The sequence below is a fragment of the Accipiter gentilis genome, chromosome 9 (assembly GCF_929443795.1).
Source record: "Accipiter gentilis chromosome 9, bAccGen1.1, whole genome shotgun sequence".
In the NCBI taxonomy this organism is placed as follows: domain Eukaryota; kingdom Metazoa; phylum Chordata; class Aves; order Accipitriformes; family Accipitridae; genus Astur; species Astur gentilis.
In genome coordinates, this window is record NC_064888.1 from 1,243,938 (window position 1) to 1,265,511 (window position 21,574).

Here is a 21,574-nt window from a genome sequence, read left to right on the forward strand (position 1 = left end):
ATCACCCCTTTGAGCTGCCCCCCCCCAAGGATGCTCAAGCTTTTAGAGCATCAGGCGGTGTGGCTGCTTGGGAAGCTGGAGATAGGGAAGTTTTTACAGACTTTTTTTCTCTGCCTCATTCAGGAAGAGACGATGCTGCGGAAAGGAGGTAGGGGAGGTGCTCGTGGCTCCGGGGTTTTAATTTATACAGGTCTGACAGCGAGGACAATACCCAAGATGGACTGCATGTGGCAGGGGCTGAGGCTCAGCCTTTGTCCCACCTCCGTATCCCTTTTGTTTCTCCACCTATTTTATTTCCCCCCGGCTTCTCCTTTCTTTTTAATCCCTTCTTCTGTGTCCCCTCTCCATCCTTCTCCCCTTCCCCCTCCAGTCTTGACTTGCAAGAACCGCTGTCACGGGCCAAGAGTCTCTTTTGATTCATCCCTCCAAGCACCATTAAGGAGCTCTTGAAGTTGAGATTGCTTCTGGGAAAGGCTGATCCCGACGCTCAGAGATCCCCTCCCCTCTCCAGCACCCACTTGCACGATCCGATTATTTTTTTTAATATATATATTTTTTTTTATTTATTTTTTTTTCCCCCCTGCTGGAATGAAACTCAACAACCCTCTTGAGCCTGGAGTCATGCACAAGAGCCCCAGGAAGGATGCTCAGAGCCGTGTTTGCCTCTACTCCCGCCACCACCCGATGCTGTTGGAAAGTTGAAGGGCAGGGCACGACATTCCCGGGCAGAGGTGGGCTCGGTGCCTGCTGCCCCCGCAGGGAATGAGCCCGGGGGGAAGGCGCTGGCTTGTCCTGACAGCTCAGTGCTTGACGATCCTGTGGGGCTGTAGGTTGTAGGTATTTTTTCTTTCTGAATACTCCTGGAAAGAAATTAAATGGCAGAAATAAGCTGCAGGGTGTGATGGTCGCCAGTGCTGTGTGTGTTGGGAAGTTGTCCCCATCTGTGTCTACAGCCTGGAATGGTTTGGGGACAACTTCAGGTTGGCAGTAATTTGTGTTTTAATTGCCCTGGGGGAATAACCATGCTCACCCATTCTGTGGGGCTGAGGAGAGCCTGGTTTTGGGTCACTGCTGCCCAAAGGGTGGTGTCTGGCTTAAATTATCTTAAAAAGGTATAATCTCAAGCTGCAAGGCTCCATGCGTGACTCAGTTTCTCCTTGCACCCCTGGCAAAATCCCGCTGCCACAGGGGGGTGTAGATCTGGGCTGTGCACTTGGTTTCCCTTGCAAAATGAGAAGAAATCTACTGGGATCGGGGATGGTGGGAGCTGTGCGGCGTCTCTTTGTGCGTGCTCACAGAGTGTGTCCTTGTAGATGTCCTCGGTACTGGCCTCTGAGATGTTGCCACCTTTGTCATCGTTAAAGCTTGTTAGATGCAGCACGGGCTTTTCTAGGGGCATCCTGCTAAATGGGCGCTGCTCTCCAGGCTGAGCATAATGGGCCATGGGGATCTCGTGGGATGAAGGAATCACCGGGATGAAATTGCCTGAATTTGGGTCACTTTGGGGTTGGTGGGACCAGTGACAAATCACTGTGGGTTGAGCTGGCTCTTAATCCACGTTGTCACGTTATCCAGCTCCCCACCCACCTTGGAGCATCTCCAGGGGGAGGTTTTTACCCCCAAAACATGCTCATCCTCACCATGGGAGCACAGGAGGTGGTGGATGAAGACTGAACAACTCTCCAAACCCGCTTCTCCCCTCCAAAAGTCCCGAGTATCCTTTTGGAAGGGATCGGAGTGGGGAAGAGGGAGCAGGGAAGAGGGCAAAGGTGTTTTTCTTTGCTTAGAAAAGCAAAGTCTGCATGGTGCTTAAATAACCAAACTGCCATGGAGCAGATGGAGATAAGGAGAAAGTAGCTGGAAAAGCACTGGTGGTGGCAGCTTGGCTGCACGGTAGAAATCGATAAAACCTGGCGGTGGATGGATGTCGGGGTCCAGGGATGCCTAAGCTGGATCCGGAGGATGTGGCTGGGTGCTGGGCTCAGGCTCCTGCTTGTGCTGGATCGAGCCCTTTGGATGCCAGGTGCTGGAAAAGCTGGATTTAAGCTGTATGGTGTGGTTTTTTCCGTTCTTGCGCAGCAAGGATTTGGAGATGGAGATGTGCCGGGTAGTCCATGGATGCAAGGTGTTGCAAAGGGCCATGCGTGCTGCTAAAACTGGGTGGTAGGCATCAAATATTGCTGCAAATGGCAAATGTTTGCCAGTTGCTTTGCACGGCCCCGAATTGGGGTGTCGAGTGTTGGACGGAGCTGGTGCATGGCCCTGAACTGGGGTGTCGGGTTTTGGACAGAGCCTGCTCCCCACCATGACACGTACCTGCCCGTTGGGGCTTGGCAAAGCTCCTCCAGGACTCGCATGCTGCAAAGCTGAGCCAAACAGATCCACCACTAAAAGAAAAACCCAGTAATTGCCATTTTTGAGCCATGAATCGCTATAGTACAGCTGCCTTCCGGACATCTCGCTGGTACCTTTGAGCATGGCCAGTCTGGTGCTAAGTAAGATTACTTTGTATTGCGTTAATCTGGATGATGTTGAATGGATGTGGATGTGCGTGGTCCGGTTGCAATTTTGCACTAAAATATTGAAAAGCATCTGCACCCAGAGGGGCACCCACCCAGAGCCGGATTGGGAGCAGCTGGAGAATGGGAGATGATTTTAGAAAGTGTGATTTGTAACACCAGGAGCCTGCCATAGGGACCTCTGATGGAGCACAAATCAACCCCATGGGGACATGGGTTGGCTGGAGATGTGCTAAAGTGGTGGCATTTGGTGGCTGCAGTTCAATGCTGTCCTCCGGGGAAGGTAAGGGATCCTGCACATGCCCGAGATGGAGAACTCATGTCCGGAAATTGCACAAAATAACGGTTTAACATCATTTCACTGCAGCTGAAGGAACATCTTTTGCTTTGCTCTTGGTGGTGTCCTCCTGTCCCCGAGCAGGTCACCGGTGTCGGGGCTTGTTTCGCGTTGGTTGCCAACAGCTATGAGCAAAGAGATGGAGAAGGGAAGCGGTGTTTGGGGCTTGCACGAAGGGAGCGTTGGTCTCTTAAATGGCAGTTTCTGAAGAGCAATTTCTGCGATTGCTCAGCTGTTGGTTGAGTCTGTGTGTCTGTCTTGGTCTGAGCTGCCCCTGCCAGCCATTGTATAGCCATGTGCCCAGGGAGACACCAAAAAACTCTAAGAAATTGGTCCTTAAAGTCTTCTGGTAGATGTTCACATGATTTACAAGCTCGACCCTTCAACTCTCCCGTAACCAAGTCTTAAATTCTTGGTCACAGAGGATCTGTGAGGGTTTTGAGCTGCTGCCATCTGTCCCACCTCTTCCCAATCGTCGTTGTTCCAAAGAGCATCTGCATGATCCTTCCTGGGGGTAGGGACTTGGAGATGAGAGGCAGGAGCAAAGAGCTGGAACAGTTGGTTTATGGGAGCCTGGGAAATAAAATTAACAGGATGAGGCGGCCAAAGTATACTCAGCCCTTGCAAAGGTGGGGTTTGTCCTGGATCTGGGCTTTGGTGGGGTGATGAGACATGGCACTGTCCTAGTTTTAACTGTGAAGTGTCAGAGTGAGTTTTAGGGGTGTTTGGGGGGAAAAAAAAGTGTCGTTCTTGCAAGGTGAGTCCCCACGTGAAGTGGTCCGGTGTAGGAAATCATGCTTTGGTTTGATCTTGGGTTGAGCAGAGAACTTCAGGTGCCTCTAAACCTTATTCTGGAGCGGAGCAGCTCACATGTAGCCCGTCCCAAGGTGTGTTTGCCAACCGCTGGGCCACTTTTTTTTTTATGGCTCGCCTTTGAACTCCATCCAGAAAAGATATGCAAGACATGAAACCAGACACCCAACAGAGGTGCAGCTCTTGCTAATCTTGCCTTAGCTCTTCAGGACAGTCCCCAATGCCTACATCCAGTGGCCTTTTCTGAGGTTTTTTGCATGGGCAAGGGGCTGCTCCTGAAATCGTGGCTGTTTCCCAACATTATTGTCTTCCTTCCTGGTGTTGGGCTGAGTTTAAGCTGTTGGCTTTCAACCTCTCTTAACCGGGAGGTTGAGCTCACAGTCCCAGTAACCTTCCTCACTAATTACCGCTTCGTCAGCCTCTTAGCCTGCGAACGGTGCCAGGAAAGATGTCATGTTGTTGCCTAGCAAATAAATAATTGAATACTTGAGTCCAAGACAACAGGCAGGGCTTAGCTGGAGCTGCAACGTGGAGTACAGTTGGAAACCTTCAAGTTGCATGGAAAAAACCCCACGCTACCTCTCCTCTAACGCGGGGTTAACAAAGCTCTCAGCCGTGAATCTCTTCCCAAAGACTTTTGGGGTTAGTAGCTTTTCACCTGTGCCATGGGTAAGCACCAAAATAAGGAATTGATGGTAGCGCGAGGGTTGGGTTGAGTGGTTTCTCATAAGCACGGCAATGTTCCTACGGGGTGGGAAGGTGGGTCACGGTGTCGTCCTCAAACGTGCCACCAAGAGAACAGGGTGAGTGTTGTTCAAGGCGTTTTCTTTGTGGGTGGTCTTTGGTAACCCAAAACCGTGGCCCTGAATGGGTAAAGTCTGCGGCGAGGAGGGCTCCTGTCTGGTGCCCAGTGGTCCTCCTCGGTGTGCTGGGAGAAGGTTTCACACCCGTGCTCGGTAGCGGTTGTCCAAGGCACAGAGCACCTGCCATGCCCATCTTTCGGCATCTATAAATAACCTCCCAAATCCAGCACCCCCTAACAGCCTCTCTCCCCTGTGCCATCGCTCGTGCTAACCGGGCCACAGTTTAAAAATAAGCCGGGGGCAACACTGAGCACGGCTGTGGATTCTCCTGCTGCCTTGCAAAGTAGGACATGGCCCAATCCTTCTTCTCCACCGGGCGTTTATAGGGAGGAAAGGTTCTGTGCTGGTGCAAGCTTGTGTTTTGGCCATGCAAAGCCAAGTTCTTGGTTGGGGCAAGTGGGGCGTAAATGTGTTGTGGCTGCAGTGCTGGGTTTTTCGGGGTGGCTTACTTCTGTTCTACAGTCCAGGCTGCTCTCCTGCTCTAGCTGGGCTGCCAGATATGTGTAAAACCTCGGCAAGTGGCCTAAATCTAGGTGTTTTTTTTCTCGGTATCGGGGGGATAAAAGCTATTCGGGAGCGTGTAAGGGGTAAGTGGCAGTGGTAATGACCCCTTTTGCAAGAGCAAACTGCTGCTGGGTCAAGCTGGGGATGGAGATACCGTAACCTTCTCCCAACCCCAGCAGAAATGAGCTAATTCTTCGGCATGAGGCCACGTTAATCCTTCTCTGGAGTTTGCTGCTGCTGAGAAAATGAGACTTGTGTTTGCACTGTGCCTCCTGCAGCACCGTGTCTAGCCAGTAATGTGGTGTGTAACAAAAAAAAAAAAAAGTTTTTTTTTTAATTATGTTAACAACAAAAGGAGGACTAAAGAAAACATTGGTCTGTTACTTGATGGTGTTGGTCACCTCATAAATAGGCATGAAGATAAATCAGAGCCATTTCATGCCTTTTTCCACCCCTGTCTTTAACACCAGTGATGGGCCTTGGGACCCTGTGGAGCCTATGGTTGGAGGACCACAACTGGGAGAATGATAAACTCCCAGTTGACTTGGCACTTGTATGGGATACGCTGCAGCAACTGCATGCACATAAGTCTATGTGGCCTGATGGGATTCATCCCAGGGTACTGGGAGAGTTGGATGATGTTATTGTGAGACATTTCTGTTATTTATCAAGGGTCTTGGGACTCTGGAGAGGTCCCAGTCAAGTGGAAGTTAGTAAATGTTACTCCAATTTCCAAGAAAGATGACCCTCGTAATTATAGGCCTGTCGGTCTCGCTTTGGTGCCTGGTGAAATTATGGAGAAGGTTATTCTGGGAGTTATTGAAAAACACTTGAAAGATGTTGCAGTCATCGGTCAAAGCCAATATGGGTTCATGAAGGGAAGGTCATGTCTTCCTAACTGAATATCCTTTTGTGACAAGGCTGCCGGCCTTATGGATGAAGGGAAGGCAGTAGATGTGGTTTTGGAGGATTTTAGCAAAGCTTTTGATACTGTTTCAGAGCATCCTTCTGGATGAAATGTCCAGCATACAGCTAGACATGAACACAACACGTTGGGTGAATGGTCAGGCTCAAAGAGTCAACAGGGCAACATCTGGCTGGTGGCCAGTGGCTAGTGGTGTTCTCTAGGGGTTTTTCTCTCTTCAGTGTTTTTATCGATGACCTGGACATGGGAATTGAGTGCACACTCAGTAAGTTTGCTGATGATAGTAAATTAGGAGAAGCTGTTGATTCCCCTGAGGGTAGAGAGGCCTCACGGAGAGATCTCGATAGATCCGAGCACTGGGCAATCGCCAGCTGTATGACATTGAACAAGGACAAATGACAGATTCTGCACTTGGGATGGTGTCATCTGGGATGCATGTATAGATTTGGGGCCAAGAGGCTGGGGCGTAGCTCTGCAGAGAGGGATCTGGGGCTTTTGGTTGATGGGAAGTTCAACGGGAGTCAGCCATGTGCCCTCATGGCGAAGAGGGCCACCTGTATCCTGGGGTGCATTAGGCACAGTATAGCAAACTGGTCGAAAGATGTGGTTGTCCCACATTTTGGTGTGACCTCACCTTGAGTCCTGTGGGCACTTGGGGGCTCCACAATCTGAGAAGTACATAAAAGTATTAGAACATGTCCAAAGGAGAGCAACAGAGATGGTGAAAGGAGTAGAGGGCTTGTGAGGAGCGGCTGAGGACACCAGGGTTGGTCAGCTTAGAGAAGAGGAGACTGAGGGGTGGCCTCGTTGATGTCTACAACTTCCTCATGATGGGGAACGGAGAGGGAGGTGCTGATCTCTTCTCTCAGGTGTCTGGTAGAAGGACACAAGGGAACGGCTTAAAGCTGCATCAAGGGAAGTTCAGATTGGCCATTAGGAAAGGGAGTTCTTCACAGAGAGGGTGGTCGAGCACTGGAACAAGCTCCCCAGGGATGAGGTTGTGGGCCCTGAGCCTGCTGGTCTTCCAGAAGAGTTTGGAGAAAGCTCTTAGATACAGGGTTTAACTTCTAGATTGCCCTGTGTGGAGTCAGGAGTTGGGCTTGATGATCCTTGTGGGTCTCTTCCGACACAGGAGATTCTATGTCCTTGTGTCAGTGGGACACACAGGTTTCACCCCAGCTGGTGCTTTGTGGTTTTGGGAGCATCTATCTGGTTTTTAAGTCATGAAATTCTTGCTGCGGAAGCATGGTGTCCTTGTAGGACAACAAGGTGGCACGTATCCCATTCGGGTTTGTCTCTAGGGTGCAACATGGAGCTGAGCAGCTGCTTCCCTTCCTCCCTGGTGGTTTGTTCTCCTTGTATCCATGTTATCTAGTGCGTTACTATTGTTTTGGGCTGTCCATGTCGTCAAAATCCTTCCTTTTCTTGCTGTCTCCTGAAAATATCTGTATCTGTGGGAAGAGACTTCTGGCGCTTCACCATCAAGGACACCCAGATGTGGAAAAAAGGATTAGTTCAAGGACAGAGGGGCTGGGGAAAGTGTTTCTCCCCAGTTTATACTAGATGGTCCCTTCAGAGATGTCCAAGCTCTGGGTCAGGGCTGAAAATATTCTCAATTTATCTCTATTTTCCAGCAAGCGTTGCTGGTGGCTGGTCACTTCTTGCTCATCCTGGGGCCAGAGTCCTGCTTTTCCACCCTGGGGTGTTTAGGACCCCCCCAGCCCTTTTCTGTGTAGAATGGTTGAGTGGAGGAAGGATCTCAGCAGCTTTTTGGGCTCCCATCTCCTTATCACTGGAGCCTGGCACGTTCCCGCCAACCCTGACATGGAGGGGTGAGATGCTGCCAGGCGAAGCCATCCAGCAATTCTCCGTAACACCAGCACTTGGCCCCAACGCCGTGCCAAGGTGGCCCCGAGAGCCTGCACTCGTGCCAAGGACCAAACCCAACCTCTTGGCTCGGTTCGGGGAAGCATCCGCACTCGGCAAGGCTTGCCCATCAACATCGCGTGCTCTCCGGAGCGCTCCTGCACGTACGCCAGCGTGATTAATAAGCGTTCCCAGGTCTTTGCAGCCGATGGTGGGTTTCGGTAATTGGAGAGGACAGCTTGTTACAGGCTGACAGCAATGAACAGCGAAAAGAAGATCCCTCAGGAGTCTTCTCTGTGGCGTTATAACATCCAAAACAGCCTTTGGGGATCTTCTTGCCAGCTAATATTGCAGGTACAAAAGAGTTAAGGCTTGTGGTGGCTTCCCAGGGCTCCCTCACCTTTGCTTTTTAGGTGATTAAAACCCTGTTTTAATGATACTGAAGCCAAAACCTGCCTACAGATGAAGGAAAAAGTTTGTGGGGGGTGAAAGATGTGGAGTTGGAGGGACCCAGGGCACAAAAGGGGATGGCGATGTGAATTGCCTGCATTCATCGCCGGTAAAAACACTGCCACTTTTATGGGAGCCGCCGAGATCTGCTAGAAATTTAATAGAGATGGATCCAAACAAGATGAGTTTGCAACAGAGTCTGGATGCCTTTCAAGCAGCTTGGATAGAAACTGTTCTTTCATTAGATGCTGGATGTGTCCTCTGCTGACGAGGAAAGTTTTCTGCCGCCCGTCACATAAATCTTGCTTAAAGCTGGATGGAGCAGAGTAGGATCTAGAGGATGAATTTGCTCGGAGGCCTGATAACTCTTTAAGGGAAATAATAAAAATGAAAGGTTTTCAAGGATCGGCTTGGAATCACCTCTGAAAAGGCTCAATTTGGGCTCTTAGCTGTAGGTAAAAGACTTGAATGGAGGGCTGGCACCCTCGGGCAGTGCTCTTTCTCACTTGCCTTTTGTTTTTAAAAGGCTTGGTAATGGGGGAAATGCAAAATTGGAAGCACCCTGGGTAGAAAATACCCTGTTAAACAGGTATTTGCACCCTGATTTGCAGAGGGAGGTTTCTGCTGCATGGTGCAGCAGCTGCAAAACCCGGTGTAGATGCTGGATGCAGGACCCACCACAAACAGCAACCCTCAGAGGGCGACCAGTGGTCCACGATGCTTGGTGCAATCCCCATCCCACCAGATTTGAGGGTATGGCCGGGGAGCCCCGGGGGTTTTAAGCGGTAAAGGAATGGCCAGGTTTTACGGAGCATCTGCACCCGGTCCGTCCGCTCTTGTGAAAATACTTTGGGAGATGGCTTGGTGCTGTGCCAGCGTGCTTGGGGCTGTGCGAGACAGGGTTGGCGAAGGTGAGCTTGCGAAAAAGAAGTCTTTTTTTTTGGGGTGGGGGGGGCAGTTAGAATTCTTTTTAGAGGATAGACATAGAGCAAATGCCTTCCCTGCCCGAAGCAGGCAGCAGGTACTGGAGAGCAATTAGCATTTAGGAGCTGGTGTTGCGTCTCAAACACTTTCAAACCTCAGTGCTATTTTCTGAAGCATGTGAAGTTTTTGCTGGAGGTTTTTTTGGGCTCAAAACCGGAGGCTTTGGCTTTGGGATTGCCGTCCCAGGACCAAATGGGGTTGGTTCTGTCCCGAACGGTGCTGTTGGCTGAGCATCTCTGGTGCAAGTGATGGTGAGAGATGGCAGCGGGATCCAACCACGGTGGGGAAGGAGCAGCAGCATCATCCCGACCTGATGCAGGTCTCACTATCAGTCCCAGGTTTGGGGCACTGTGTGTCTTGCCCTCGCCCCACTGTCTCATCGTGGTTCTGCGGGAACCTCAGAAATAACACCGGAGCCCAGAATCGTGCAAACATTTGGAGTATCCTGGGAAGTCTGTATCACTCTGGAGCCTGGGAGCAAGCCGTCGAGCCTGGGAGCAAGCCCTCAACCGTGTCTATTGGCCTTGTGCCACCAGCTTTTGCCTTGGTGGAAACACAGCCCAAAACTTTGCCTTGCAGTGCCTGGAGCTTTTCGGATGGGTCTGGGCTCTCCATCCCCCCACGCTGTTGCTGGGAGTGGGGCACAGCTCCAGTGCATCCCCCCAGGCTCTGCAAATACCCTGAGAGCTGAGAAAACCCAAGTATAACTCATGGCCTCTGGCCGGGGAGCGCGGAGAGGCTGGAAATAAGAGCAAAGCTTCTCGCTGGGAAAGTGTCGGGTTCCCTCTCGGCCGTGCCAAGCTAAACAAGCCACGCTGTTTGTCTGCTTGCAGCAGAAGAGCTGGTTTTCCCCATGGTAGCCCTTCCTCGCACCTGTTTCAGTTTCGGTTAATCTCACTCACACACCAGTGATGAAACCCTGCGCAGGGTCTCGGCATGGACTCCTTGACCCGTTGTGCACGGAGTTTCCGAGAGGAATGGGGGGTTTTTCCTCCTCATTAGATTTGCCGGAGGTTTTCCAGCGGGGAGCAGATGCCTGCGGAGCAAGTTCAAGCTGCTGACAGCAGGCTGGCTTTTCTCCGCTGCCTTTCGAAGTTGTCCGTGAACTGCAGGTTGCAAACCACAGCTAGATTTTATTTTTTTTTTTCTTCGATTTTTTTGGTGGTTTGTTTTTTGGTTTTTTTCGTGTTTTGTTTTGTTCTTCCCCAACCAGATCGTTGGTGACTCGCGGTTCCCATGTGACTGGTGAGTGTGGCCGGTCGTCCCGTCATCCAGCTAGCAAGCTTCCCATCCTGTTGTGGTCCATCACCCCTGTCTCTCTTCCTGGGATTACCCCGGCTTTGTTGGCACAATATCCCCATCCTTTTCCCTTGGAATGCTGCTGGCTGGCTCTTCTCTGCATCAGGGACCTTTCTAAGGCACCCTTCGGGGTCAGGAGCAGGTATGGGACATCATCGGCGGCTGCTTGGGCTCTCCAGGAGACTCTAGTGCAACCCCTGATGCTTCGTTTTTGGTTGAGTCTTTGCCCCTATAGATGTTTTTTCTGGTGGCCTTCATGATCTTTTCTAGATCTGCCTCTCTGTTTGTGGATCCTGCCAGCTTTTATGCTGCCATGATGCTTCTCCTTCTCCACCTTGAGTGGGTTGGTCCTGCTTGGTCTCCGAAGCTGGTGGGTTTTATCACAAGCCCTTGCTGTTGGGTTGTGGTGGCCAAAACTACAGTGGAGACCCCCCTGCTCCAAGTTCCCTGGGCTGCTGTGGGGACATCTCCCAGCTCTGTTGGTCATGGAAGGGTGCGGCCCTTTCTCCGGGCAGTCGGCTCGTCCTCTCCTGGCTCTACTTTTTGGCTCACAGACCTGCAGGTTGGCCTCTTTCTTGGAAAAGAAATTGCGTGTCGCTGTGCAGCTGTTTCTGAGAAGATGACAATGCCCAAATGGTGGAAGTTTGGGAGATACAAATTTAACGTGTTCTTCTGGCCACCCGTGGGCAGTCCTGGCAAGTCCTACAAGGGCTGGAGGGACCGTGCCATCCTGGGAGAGTTGAAGGAAAGTGTTTGAAGCTGCGATGTGGCTCCCATCCAGACACTTAACATCTTGTTTCCACCCTGATGGGACTTCCCCAGCTCTTGGTGACCGGTGAGATAAGGCACCTCAGCACTGGCTTCATCTTTTTCCTCCTCGATCAGAGCTCAACCGCAAGACAGGGTCTCTGGCAGAGTGGCTTTGGGCAAGCGAGTCATACCATGCCGCTCCTCTCTCCGATGAAGATGTGCCAGTGCTTGCAGTGGGATGGCTGCTGGAAGCTAACAGCTGTCCTGCATTGTCCATGTTGAGGTCCTGCTGCTCTGGCTTGGGAGTAACGTGGCGCTCACCAGCCCCGCACCAGGACGGCATCTCTGGTTGAGCCTTGGTAGAGTCCTTCATCCAGATGTTTATGTGAAGTCTGTGAAATCGTGGCAAGCTCTTGCTGACCATAAACATCCTGGGGAACAGAGCCAACATCTCAAGATGTGTCATGCTTCCTACGGCTCTGTCTTCCAGAAGCGCGCAAGGCTTCCTGAGCTCTGCTGACTCGGGCAGCTTGAATGCAAGCCCATGTGCACGAGCCAACAGGCACTGGCTTAGTTTAGTTTAGGTTGTGTTTGGTTTTTTTTTTTTTTCCCTCCAGTGTGAGCAGTTTGCTTAAATCCAGCGGTCCCCACGGGACCCCTGCCCTCTCGGTGTGAAAACTTGGGTGCCGTCTTGAGAATTGACAGTGGCAGTGGATGGGTGTTTATTTCTGAGCCGGACACGGAGATCTCTTGGGTGATTCTTTATTTTCCCTGAGCCAAAACATGAGGATCTCTTGGAGTATAATGAGCTCGTGGTGGGGAACGGTGTGCTTCAGCTGGGGGGTTGTTGCTCTTATTGGTGCTAGGAGGAGAAGTGCCACTTGAGCTCAAGTGGCTGGTTGGTGCCAAACGGGTGCCAAATCTCTGAGCTTTGCATTGGACAAGTGAGAAACACGGCTGCCGAGCACATGGGGAAGCCACTGCCTCCCATGAAACATCTGCTCAGCACCCAAGGATGGCCCACAGAGCATTCCAGGGCTCACTCGATAATGCAGAGGTCTCATCCAGAGAGGTTCGAGTGGGTTTTTGTACAGATGCAACACACACTGATCTGTCTGCACCGGCAAGAACAAACTCTGGAGCTGCTGGATGGAGCGTGCCTGGGCAGAGCCAAGCTGAGAGACAGCCAGGGTGCTGGGTCTGTGTTTCAAGGGGAAGAGTTAAGCTTGGGCGTGACAGCAATGGCAGGGAAATCCTGCACAGTGAGAGCCAAGTGAAGGAGGACCAGGGCTGGTGGCATTGGGAAACCCTCTGTGGAAAATGGGTGCTGGTGGGGTTGGAACCATTCGGTGTTTCTCTGGGTCCGTGGTGCATCGCTTGGCCTCGCTGCGCAAGCAGGATGCCGGAGAGGAGCCAGGGGGGTCTTGCATGCCATGCTCTGAGCTGCTGCGTTGCCGGGACGAGCTAGAGCTCGCTGGGATGCCGAGTCAGCACATCCAGTACCCTCCCCTTGCAGCAGTGCCGTTCCCCACCTCCGTCTGCTGCAGAGACCACTTCCTGAGCAGGCGTTGCTTTTCTAACTGCTCGAGGGAGAACCGGTTGCGATAGCGGGGACAGGATAACCCCGAACTGCTGCCGGTGACGGAGGCAAGAGGGACCCACTTGTCCCCGCGTGTGTGGTAGGACGCCGGGCCACGTGCCTACGGTCTCGTGTGGGGTCTTGGAGTTTGTGGTGTCCAGGCAGGGTGAAAGCAAATCCTATTATTCACCTAGAAACCAAACAGAGGATCCAGTAGATGGGATCGATTCCATGCAGGGATGTGATCCCTCCGCTCGTGTGCGAAAGGAGGGTGGAAACCCATGGGCTCTAATTTTAGGGGAGGTGGGAACCGGAGGGGAGACTGGTGCTTGCCCCAAAGCCCATCCATTGGGAAGAGAATGGGTGCTCACTGGTCGCTTCAAGGTTTGCAGTGCCCATTGAGACCCGCAGCCATCACCACGTGTTGCTGGTGGATGGGGAACACAGTGTGGCTTTGGCCTGGAGCCAACGTGGTCACCGTGGTCTTCTCCTATGGGAAATGTCTGCGCGTTTGTCCTTGCTTTGCAGCTCACAGTTGTCTTAAAATTTTCTAGTAATGCTGATATTGGGGTGTTGCTGGCTTTGGTAGTGCCTGGAGGTCCTTGTCTCCTGCTCTGGGGTTCCCGGTAGTGTGGTTTCTCTTGCCAAGAGCAATCTGGACTTGATGGGACCAAGATGTTGTGCCTGTCCTCTGGGTTGGGCAGTGAGGAGAGCCAGTCCCTGACTCATCTGCCATCCAGACCTGCCCCTCCAACCTCTCAGTTGCTTTATGGTCCCCCAGCCTCTTCCCACACTGCTGTTTCAGGTGATGCTCCTGGGCTCCTGGGGCTTCCCGAGCCCAAAGTGAGGCAATCACTGGAAATGGGATTTGATTTTTTTTTTTCTTTTTTTCCCCCCCTCCCCAAATCAGGCACAGGCCAAGGACTTGCTGAAGCAAAAGGCAGGAGGTTTTGGCTCCTGCACCAAAATCACTTTATCTTCTGCCTTAGCAAGGCTTTGGGAGGTCTCTGAGCCCCCACTGAAGGCTGCTACCCCTTGAAGTTCAGTTGTTGGGGGGGGGATGATTTCATGCCTGGATTAATACTGGGAACAAGCAGAGAGCACCAAGCGCAAAGCCTTTATGAAGCTGGGGAAAAAATATTTGGGGTGCTTCTTGTTTAGCCTCAACATCTTTTTCGGTAGAAAGGAGGAGTTGGGTCAGAGGGCTAATGTCAAAGCAAGAGCAGTTTGTACAGCTTGGAAGATCTCCAAGGATGGAGATTCCACGGTGTCTCTGGGGGGGTCAACCTCCATCCCCATGTACAAAACGAACCTGAGGAGACCAAAGGATGGGAATCGTGCTGATCCCTGGCTTCCCAAATGTTTTTTGGATGTCTTGCATCCGGCCTCTCTCGGTGGAGAGATCCCACACGAGTCACTATGTTGAGATAAGCCTCAAGTCGTGGAGGAGAAGAGCTCTGACCTACTCCTCTGGCAGCTGTCTCTGTCCCTCCCTGGAGATATCTGCAGTCCTTGCTTTTGAGCCCAATCCCATCTCTTCCAGTACTTCTCCACTGAACTGGCTCAAAAAAAGAGCCAAGCCGGTGTAAGGGATAGCTGGGACGTGTGGTGCTGGCAGGATGGATGGCACCACAGCTGCCAGCACTTGGAGCACCATTTGTTGTGGTTTTGGTCTGTATTCATGCTGCCTGTACTCCGCCTGCACAGTCCTGCCTCCTCTTTTTGCGTCGTCTCTAGCATTGCTAAGCAGCTTGAGGAGCCAGAGGGACCACGTACGGATGGTTCTGCTTGTACTGGGATTACTACAGCTTGGTGTGGCCTTGGTGAGTCGATGGGTGAATAATTTGGCAGAAGGTAGCACTGATGCAATTAAAAATGTGGGATCCTTTGGCTGGGGAGCACTGAGCTGCATCCCTTCACGATGCTCTTACCCCTGTGTTGGGTTTTTCACCTCATTACGGGGCTGGACATCGTTCTTTCATCAGTAGAGTCTGCTTCACCCCCCTTGCAGCGATCATACAGAGTCCTCCAAGCTCCCCAGTCCAGCCACTGCCGCAAGCTGAGCAAAGTCCCAACCCAGGCAGCTCCTCCCAGGCCAGAGCGTGGGTTAAAACACAAGCAGCTCCCAAGGGTGGGTTATTAATCCCACTGCAATGAGCTGATCCCCTTGAGTGCGAGGCTATGGCGTCCATCTCCTGGGACTAGAGCAGACACATTGGGTACATAAGTGTTTATCTGCTTCGCTCTTCGTGGTCTGCCATCGCTCGGGCCCTTTGTGGTGTCTTTTCCTGCCTGTACAAAGTCCAGCAGCAGAAATATCAGCACCTGGATGGTGGTTGCACAACCCTGGGCGTTTCCAGCTCTTAAACACACGAACTTCCAGCACCCTGTGCCTGCGGAGGGGTGAAAAGACCCATGCCGCTCCTGGGAAGCCCAAGCAGAAGCGAACACGGAGCTGTCGGTGTTGGGTGAACACAACGGCACCATCCCCGGCACCATCAGCAGCCAGCTAAGCCTGAGTCAGATGAGACGCGATGTGCTGCCAGCGTGCCGTGCTTTGAAGAGCTCCTGTCCTCAAGGTCACCTGCCTGCAGGCTTAGGAGCGTCCTTAAATACTGCCCTGAACTGCCACGCAGCGCAAAGGAGAAAGAAATGTCTCTCGCTTCTATCTGCAAATGGCCGAGAGCTTTCATTGGAGCAGAACCCAGAGCTATGTGCAGGCAAACCAACCCCAAACGTGCCCATTTTCAGGAGGAAATGTGAAGTTCATGTGTCTGGCCAAGCCCTCCCGCAGCAAAGCCTGTCCTTACACCAGCTCATCTGTATTCAGGAGCATGAGCAAAATCTCCAGCTTGCTTCTGGCAAGCCATAGCAAAGAGTTGGAGAACATGATCGTCTTGTCTGGCTCCAGGGAGAGTGTTTGGATGCTCACGAGAGACCGTGGGTGAAATGGTTTCTGCTGAAGAGTGGCTGTTCCAAGCACAGAGCAATGGAAGCGATGTCTACCCTGGGGATTTGGGGCAGGAATACCATCAAAGAGCTTGAATCTGGCATGGTTGGCCACCCAAACAGCTCCAGGCTGAGCGTGATGCATGCAGAGCACGCAGGCTGCTTATCCAGGTGCTTTTGGTGGACAGGGGGATGCTGGGGTGCAGGTGGTAGTCTTCTCTTGTGCAAGGGAAAAGCTTTGCCGTGGAGCATCTCATGGTCCTCATGCAAAGCCTTGCCTTCACGTGTTGGCCCTATTTAGAGTGGGTTGGAGAGGAAAGAGCTGCTAGTTGCACCTTCTTTTGTAGCATCTCCATGGTTTGCTTCTGTTGCCCGCTCTCAGCCCGGAGCCACGTGCTCGTGTCCAGGGAACGTCAGGATTGCCAAGCAAAAGCCTGACAGTACCTCTGCCCACCGAATGCCACTGTTTGCACTGCAAACACAAGCCCAGCGTGGCTTGGACCTGCTGTGGCTCTGCTATCATGGACGTGGCCTTGGAGAGGTGGGCTTGGATGGCTGTTTTGGGCTGGAAGAGCCAAGTTTGGGGCTGTGGGATGGATTTAGAGATGGGCTGGGATGTGGGAAATGAAGCTCCTGCTTCCCTGCATTTTCAGTGAGATTTTGGGGAGCTAAATAGCTCCTATGATGCTGGGGGCTGGAAAACCCCTCCTATTTCTTGGCCATCTCCTAATCCTGGGTGACTGAATGTTTCCAGCGTGGGATTGGTCATTTCACTGGTAAGAAACTCAAATCTGTGCTATCCAATGCGGCAGAAATCCCCATGGCTGGGTTGGGTGGTAGCATGCCAGTGAACGCCCAGCTGCTTGCCCGGGCACCGCTTGGCTCCAGCACCACCATGGCATGGGGGCACAGTGTTTTCCCACTGCTATCAAGCAGTAATCCCACTATGCGGGTCTGCTGGGTTTTGTGGCACTGTTGGTTACTCTTGTGTTTTTGGACCACGGAAAGCCATGCGTTGAGCCAGAACTTTTTTTTTTCCAGGATATTTACAATATGCAGAACCTGTGTCAGCTGCTGGTGCCAGTGAGCATTTCTTCTGGTACCTTTTGCTCTCAAATTAAACACCTGAGATTAAAGCATGAGCCTTAAGTAGGACCTAGTCTTTAATTCCAGAGCTAAATCATGCCTTGCGACATCTTGCGTTACTCGGAAGATGATGCAATAACTCACCCCTTGCCTAATACCATTGCTCAAATGGCAAGGTCCCTGAGCCCAGCTGTAGAGAAGATAAGCTTTTGAGGGCTTTTGGAAGCACTCAGATTGCTCAGAAAAGTGGTATTGCAAATTCCTGTCCAATTTGCTTAATTTTTGATTTTTTAAGAGTCTAGTTCTGGTCCAAACCAAGTCGTCACCTTCTGGAGGAACCTCCTTTTTTCCTCCCTTGATTGGAGATGGGTTCACCGCAGCCTCAGACCAATGTCCTTTGGAAGTGCCGGCCCTTCTGCAGTAGGAACTCAGCTGATCTGGAAGCTGCTGGAGAGCTTGAGTTGGAGCTGAGTCTCCCTCCTCATCCTTTATTGCTGAGATATGAGATGGGGAAAGCACGTTGAGGTCAGGTAGGTGTCCTTCCTCCCATCCTGGAGGATTGTGTGGAAGGGAAACCTTCTGTTGTATTCAGGGGATGGAGCCTTATGCAGTTGAACAGCTTTTTAAGTTTGGGAAAGAATAGTATTTTTTAGATTTTAGAGTTTTCTTTAAATTTTCGCTCCTTTATGCTCTTTTAAACTGTCACTAGACATCTTTTGGGAGCTGGGTAGAAAACTTTCTGGAGAATATTGTTTCTTGGTTGGAACTCTTCAGAGGAGAGATTGTCTCCCTGTTTTGAGGTGGTTTAGGGTCTTGATGGAAACCACCATCCAGAAGACCTCTTGGCTTTAGACTGTTGAACTTCTTTGGGTTTTTAGTCCTAAAATCACAGAATAATTGAGGTTGGAAGGACCCTCCAGAGGTCTTCCTCCCACCCTTGTGCTCAAAGCACAGCCAGCTTCAAAGTTAGGTTGTTCAAGCCCCATCAAGTTGAGTTTTGAGCATCTCCAGGGATCCCCCACTCTCACAAGGAAGAGCTTCCCATATTGCAACTTCCTTGTCCTCTCGTTGTGCGTGTCCAGGAGGAGTTTGGCTTTGTTATTTCTACACCCTCCAATTAGTGGCTGTAGGCAGCACCTTCATGCTCTCATCTTGACGTGGAATGAGCCCAACTCCCCCGGCCTGGCTTCATCCATGACGTCCTCCAGCCCTTGATGGCTGGGGACCTTCATTGGCTTCGCTTCGTTGGATGTTGGATCTATCAACAGCTGTGAGCTCCTGACGCAGTGGAGCAACCTTGCTAATTATCACAGCTACCATTTGGTGTGTCGTTAGGCTTAAAATACATGTTGAGTAGTTCTGGTACAAAATAAACCAGACCCGTTGTGTAGGAAGTATCTGCTGTATGAAGAGCGGTGACGTGGAAAAGCACCTCAAGGTGCATCCTGGTGTTTTTTGGGGGGGTGGTGAAGGTTTAGGCAAAATTTTTGCAGCCTGATACATGACTAAGCCTCTCGAGCATGCCATTACCCTCTGCTTATCAGCTCTGACAGTTATGGCCTCAATGAGCCAGGGCTCTTTTGGCTTTTCTGGAGATGTTGGTATTTCTCAATCTGTGACCTTTGAAATATGTTACGTAATTAACCATCGCTGAATTTGTCTAGAGCTGGGTCTGCCGTGTCTAGGAGAGCTCCTGGTCTCCGCATAACTGCTCCTGTACTGGGAAACTCACGAGTTTTTCTCTTAGCTCTGGTTTTCTTTGTGTGTTTTGGCCATGGGCTCATGTGATGGCTCAATTTTGAAAGTGTCTCGATGTCCTGGCTGGGTTGCTTTAACTCTTGGGATAGAGGAAAAACAGAGAGGAGAGACCCGTGGCCCCGATGCAAGGGTGTTTGACCTCTTGAAGGAGAGACGGTGAGCTCAAAAATGAATTCAGATTTGCCGTGCTCTCTCGGGGAAAAGCTGCAGCCACACTCCTGTGGTTAGAGGAGCAGCTCTTGCTGGATTACCATAGAGGGTAAATTTGAGCCTCCTAAGTCCAAGACATTAAACTCCCTCATCTCTCGCTGTTTCCAAGAAACCAGGATTTGCAGGGAGTGCAGTTACGTGCTCATCAGGAGAAAGATAAATCACCGCATGTTTTCCTCTAAAGGAGACAGTTTCTAAAAATAGGAGCCGTGCTGGAGCTCCGGAGAACAAAAGAGTCCCTGGAAGGCTCCTGCCACCACCATCCTTTCTTGCTATCGGTGCTCTCTGCCCCTCTCCATCCACGCGCTGGGGATTTATGGAAGTGTTTAAAATCTGCCGATTTGGGAGGGTTGGGTTTTTTCCCGGCATTCCCGCCCCGGCCGGTTGGTGACTCAGGCTTTCCTGAATGAATGCTGCCGGTCTCCCGTGACCTCGGCAGCTTGGCCCTGGATCCTGCTGGGCTTTTCCAAAATGTTTTTAAAGCCAAAAGGACCTGATCTGGGAGCTAGGGATGCTGCCACCTCTCCAGGACAGGCTCTGACAGCACAGATGCCGGATAAACCCAGGTGATGCGTGTGGTCCCAGCTCTGCATCTAGATGAAAGAGCTCCAACCTCATCATCTCTGGATGAGACCTACAGGCTGGAGATGCTCAGGCTTAAAAGTCTCGCCTCTAAGGTGGCTCACCTAAGACGTTAGAAGGATGGGAAGCCAACCCTGGCTTTTCACATCCTTCCTCTGCTTTCAAGGCAGGTCCTGCCCTGCCTCCCCCATCTCCATAACCGGTGTGGTGGCCTGAATACCACATTCCTCCTGGTTTTACAGCACACAACCAGTAATCCATAGAATAAATGCAAACTCTGAGCGGCTGCGTGCATCCCGGAGGGGACAGAGGTCAGTTTGGGCTGTAGAGGCTCTCGTAGGCTGAGCCCGCAGACTGTTGCAGCAAAACCCATCTCCTTGGCTGTGTGTTTCCAAAATGCTCCCCATTTCCTTTGCAGGATGCGCAGCTTGATTCTGCTCTCTCTCATCTTTGTGTTCAACATTAAAGGCTCCCTGGGTTGTTAGATGGTGTGTGGCGGAGGCTGAGCTGCTCCTTGCCTGTCCCTTTCTTTTCTCTATGAGCCCTAGGCATGGTCTGTGCTGGGTCTGCACGCACCTCCATCAAGCTGTGGACACCTCCTTCCCATGGCTTCTTAGTTATTTCCATGGCGTTGGTGAGCTCCAGGCAACTCTTGGGCTGCTGGGCATCCCATGACCCAAGATGATGATGATGGGAGCAGGGATGCGGCTCAATTCCTTGTCCTAGCAGCAAGCTTGCTTGCCCGGGACCAGGCTGCCCATGACCTAAGATGATGATGATGATGATGGGAGCAGGGATGGGGGACAATTCCTTGTCCCAGCAGCAAGCTTGCTTGCCTAGGGCTGGGCTGCTGGGCATCTCATGACCCAGGATGATCATGATGGGAGCAGGGATGTGGGCTAGTTCCTTGTTCCAGCAGCAAGCTTGCTTGCCTGGGGCTGGTTCGCAGCAGGAAACAATGTGGATTCACCCAGCTACGCCTCAGCTTCCCCAAGCTCCCAGCCTTGCCTGTAATAAGTAAGTCAGTGCTTTCCATACAGCTGAGACGGGTGACGCGTGGCTGGACCAGGACACGGGGGATCCGGCATGAGGAGCAAGACCCCCATGTCCTGCCCCAAGCTCAGCCCTGGCTGACGGAGTCTCTGGGCCAGGTAGGTTCGATCCAGACGTTTTTGTTGGACACAGCCAAAGGCTTTCCTCCTCTTGAGGAAGGATGTAGCTGGGTCTGATATATCTCAGCAGACCCTGCAGATCTTTGGGAGGCGTTTGCTTGCCTCTCATTGCTGCCTGAAATTCTGCCTTGCATCTTCTCGCGAGTAGGATTGGAGATGATTTAGCCCAGGAGCCATCCTGGGGGTTTGGCCAACAACGGAGCGAAGCAAAGCTCCTCCAAGCCCCAGATGATACTTGGGCACCCAGAGAAGCCCTGCATGCTGGTCCAAGGGCAGAGAAGAATGCCGGTGCCAGAGGGGCTCGTGATCCCCAACTGTAGAGCTGGAGGAACTGGTCTTCTTCACAGCGTGGACCAAGACAACCCTTCTCCAGCCACTCGGCCACGGTTCCATGCCGGATAACTCTCCAGCGAGCAGGGGTGGCGGGAGCACGGCCAGCGGCGTGTGCATCTTCCTGTTAAACTGCTTAGCTGCAGGAACGATTATACATCAAATAGTTGTGCGCGGGATTAAACCCTCTTAAGTGTGGCTTGGAAATCCTCCCGTAATCCGGACCCGGCTGTAGAAGGGAAGGATGGGCAGCAGGAGCAGAGGGGGTTTATCTGCTGGGAAAGCTTTTTTAACACACACACGCAAAAATCACTTTATTGCAAATTGCATTGAAGAAGCCTTACTTGGGCACTGACCTTGGAGCTTTCCTCTCTGTTGCAGATGAGCCTGATCCTGCCCTCTCCGGTGCTGTCCCAGCCACAGCTCACAGGACCGAACACGGGTAAGTCCCCAAGGGATGTCACAGAGCGGGGAGCGCCTGGGAGCTCGTCTCCCCTTGCTAATGGTACTCCAGTTACACAAAGCCCCAAAATATCTCCCTGGCTGTCCCCAGAGAGGGTTGTCCCACCATTGAGGACGTCAGCAGGTCCCTTGAGAG

General features: G+C 51.8%; 1 protein-coding gene across 2 annotated transcripts in view; it reads left to right on the top strand.

The window, feature by feature from the left end:
- Window positions 1-21,574, top strand: part of WIZ (WIZ zinc finger) — a 58,705-nt gene that overhangs the window by 12,806 nt on the left and 24,325 nt on the right. For both annotated transcript variants that reach the window (XM_049810357.1, XM_049810356.1), the window contains exon 3: window positions 21,358-21,418. In XM_049810357.1, coding sequence (XP_049666314.1) covers window positions 21,358-21,418 — 61 coding nt within the window. The remainder of the gene's footprint in view (window positions 1-21,357; window positions 21,419-21,574) is intronic.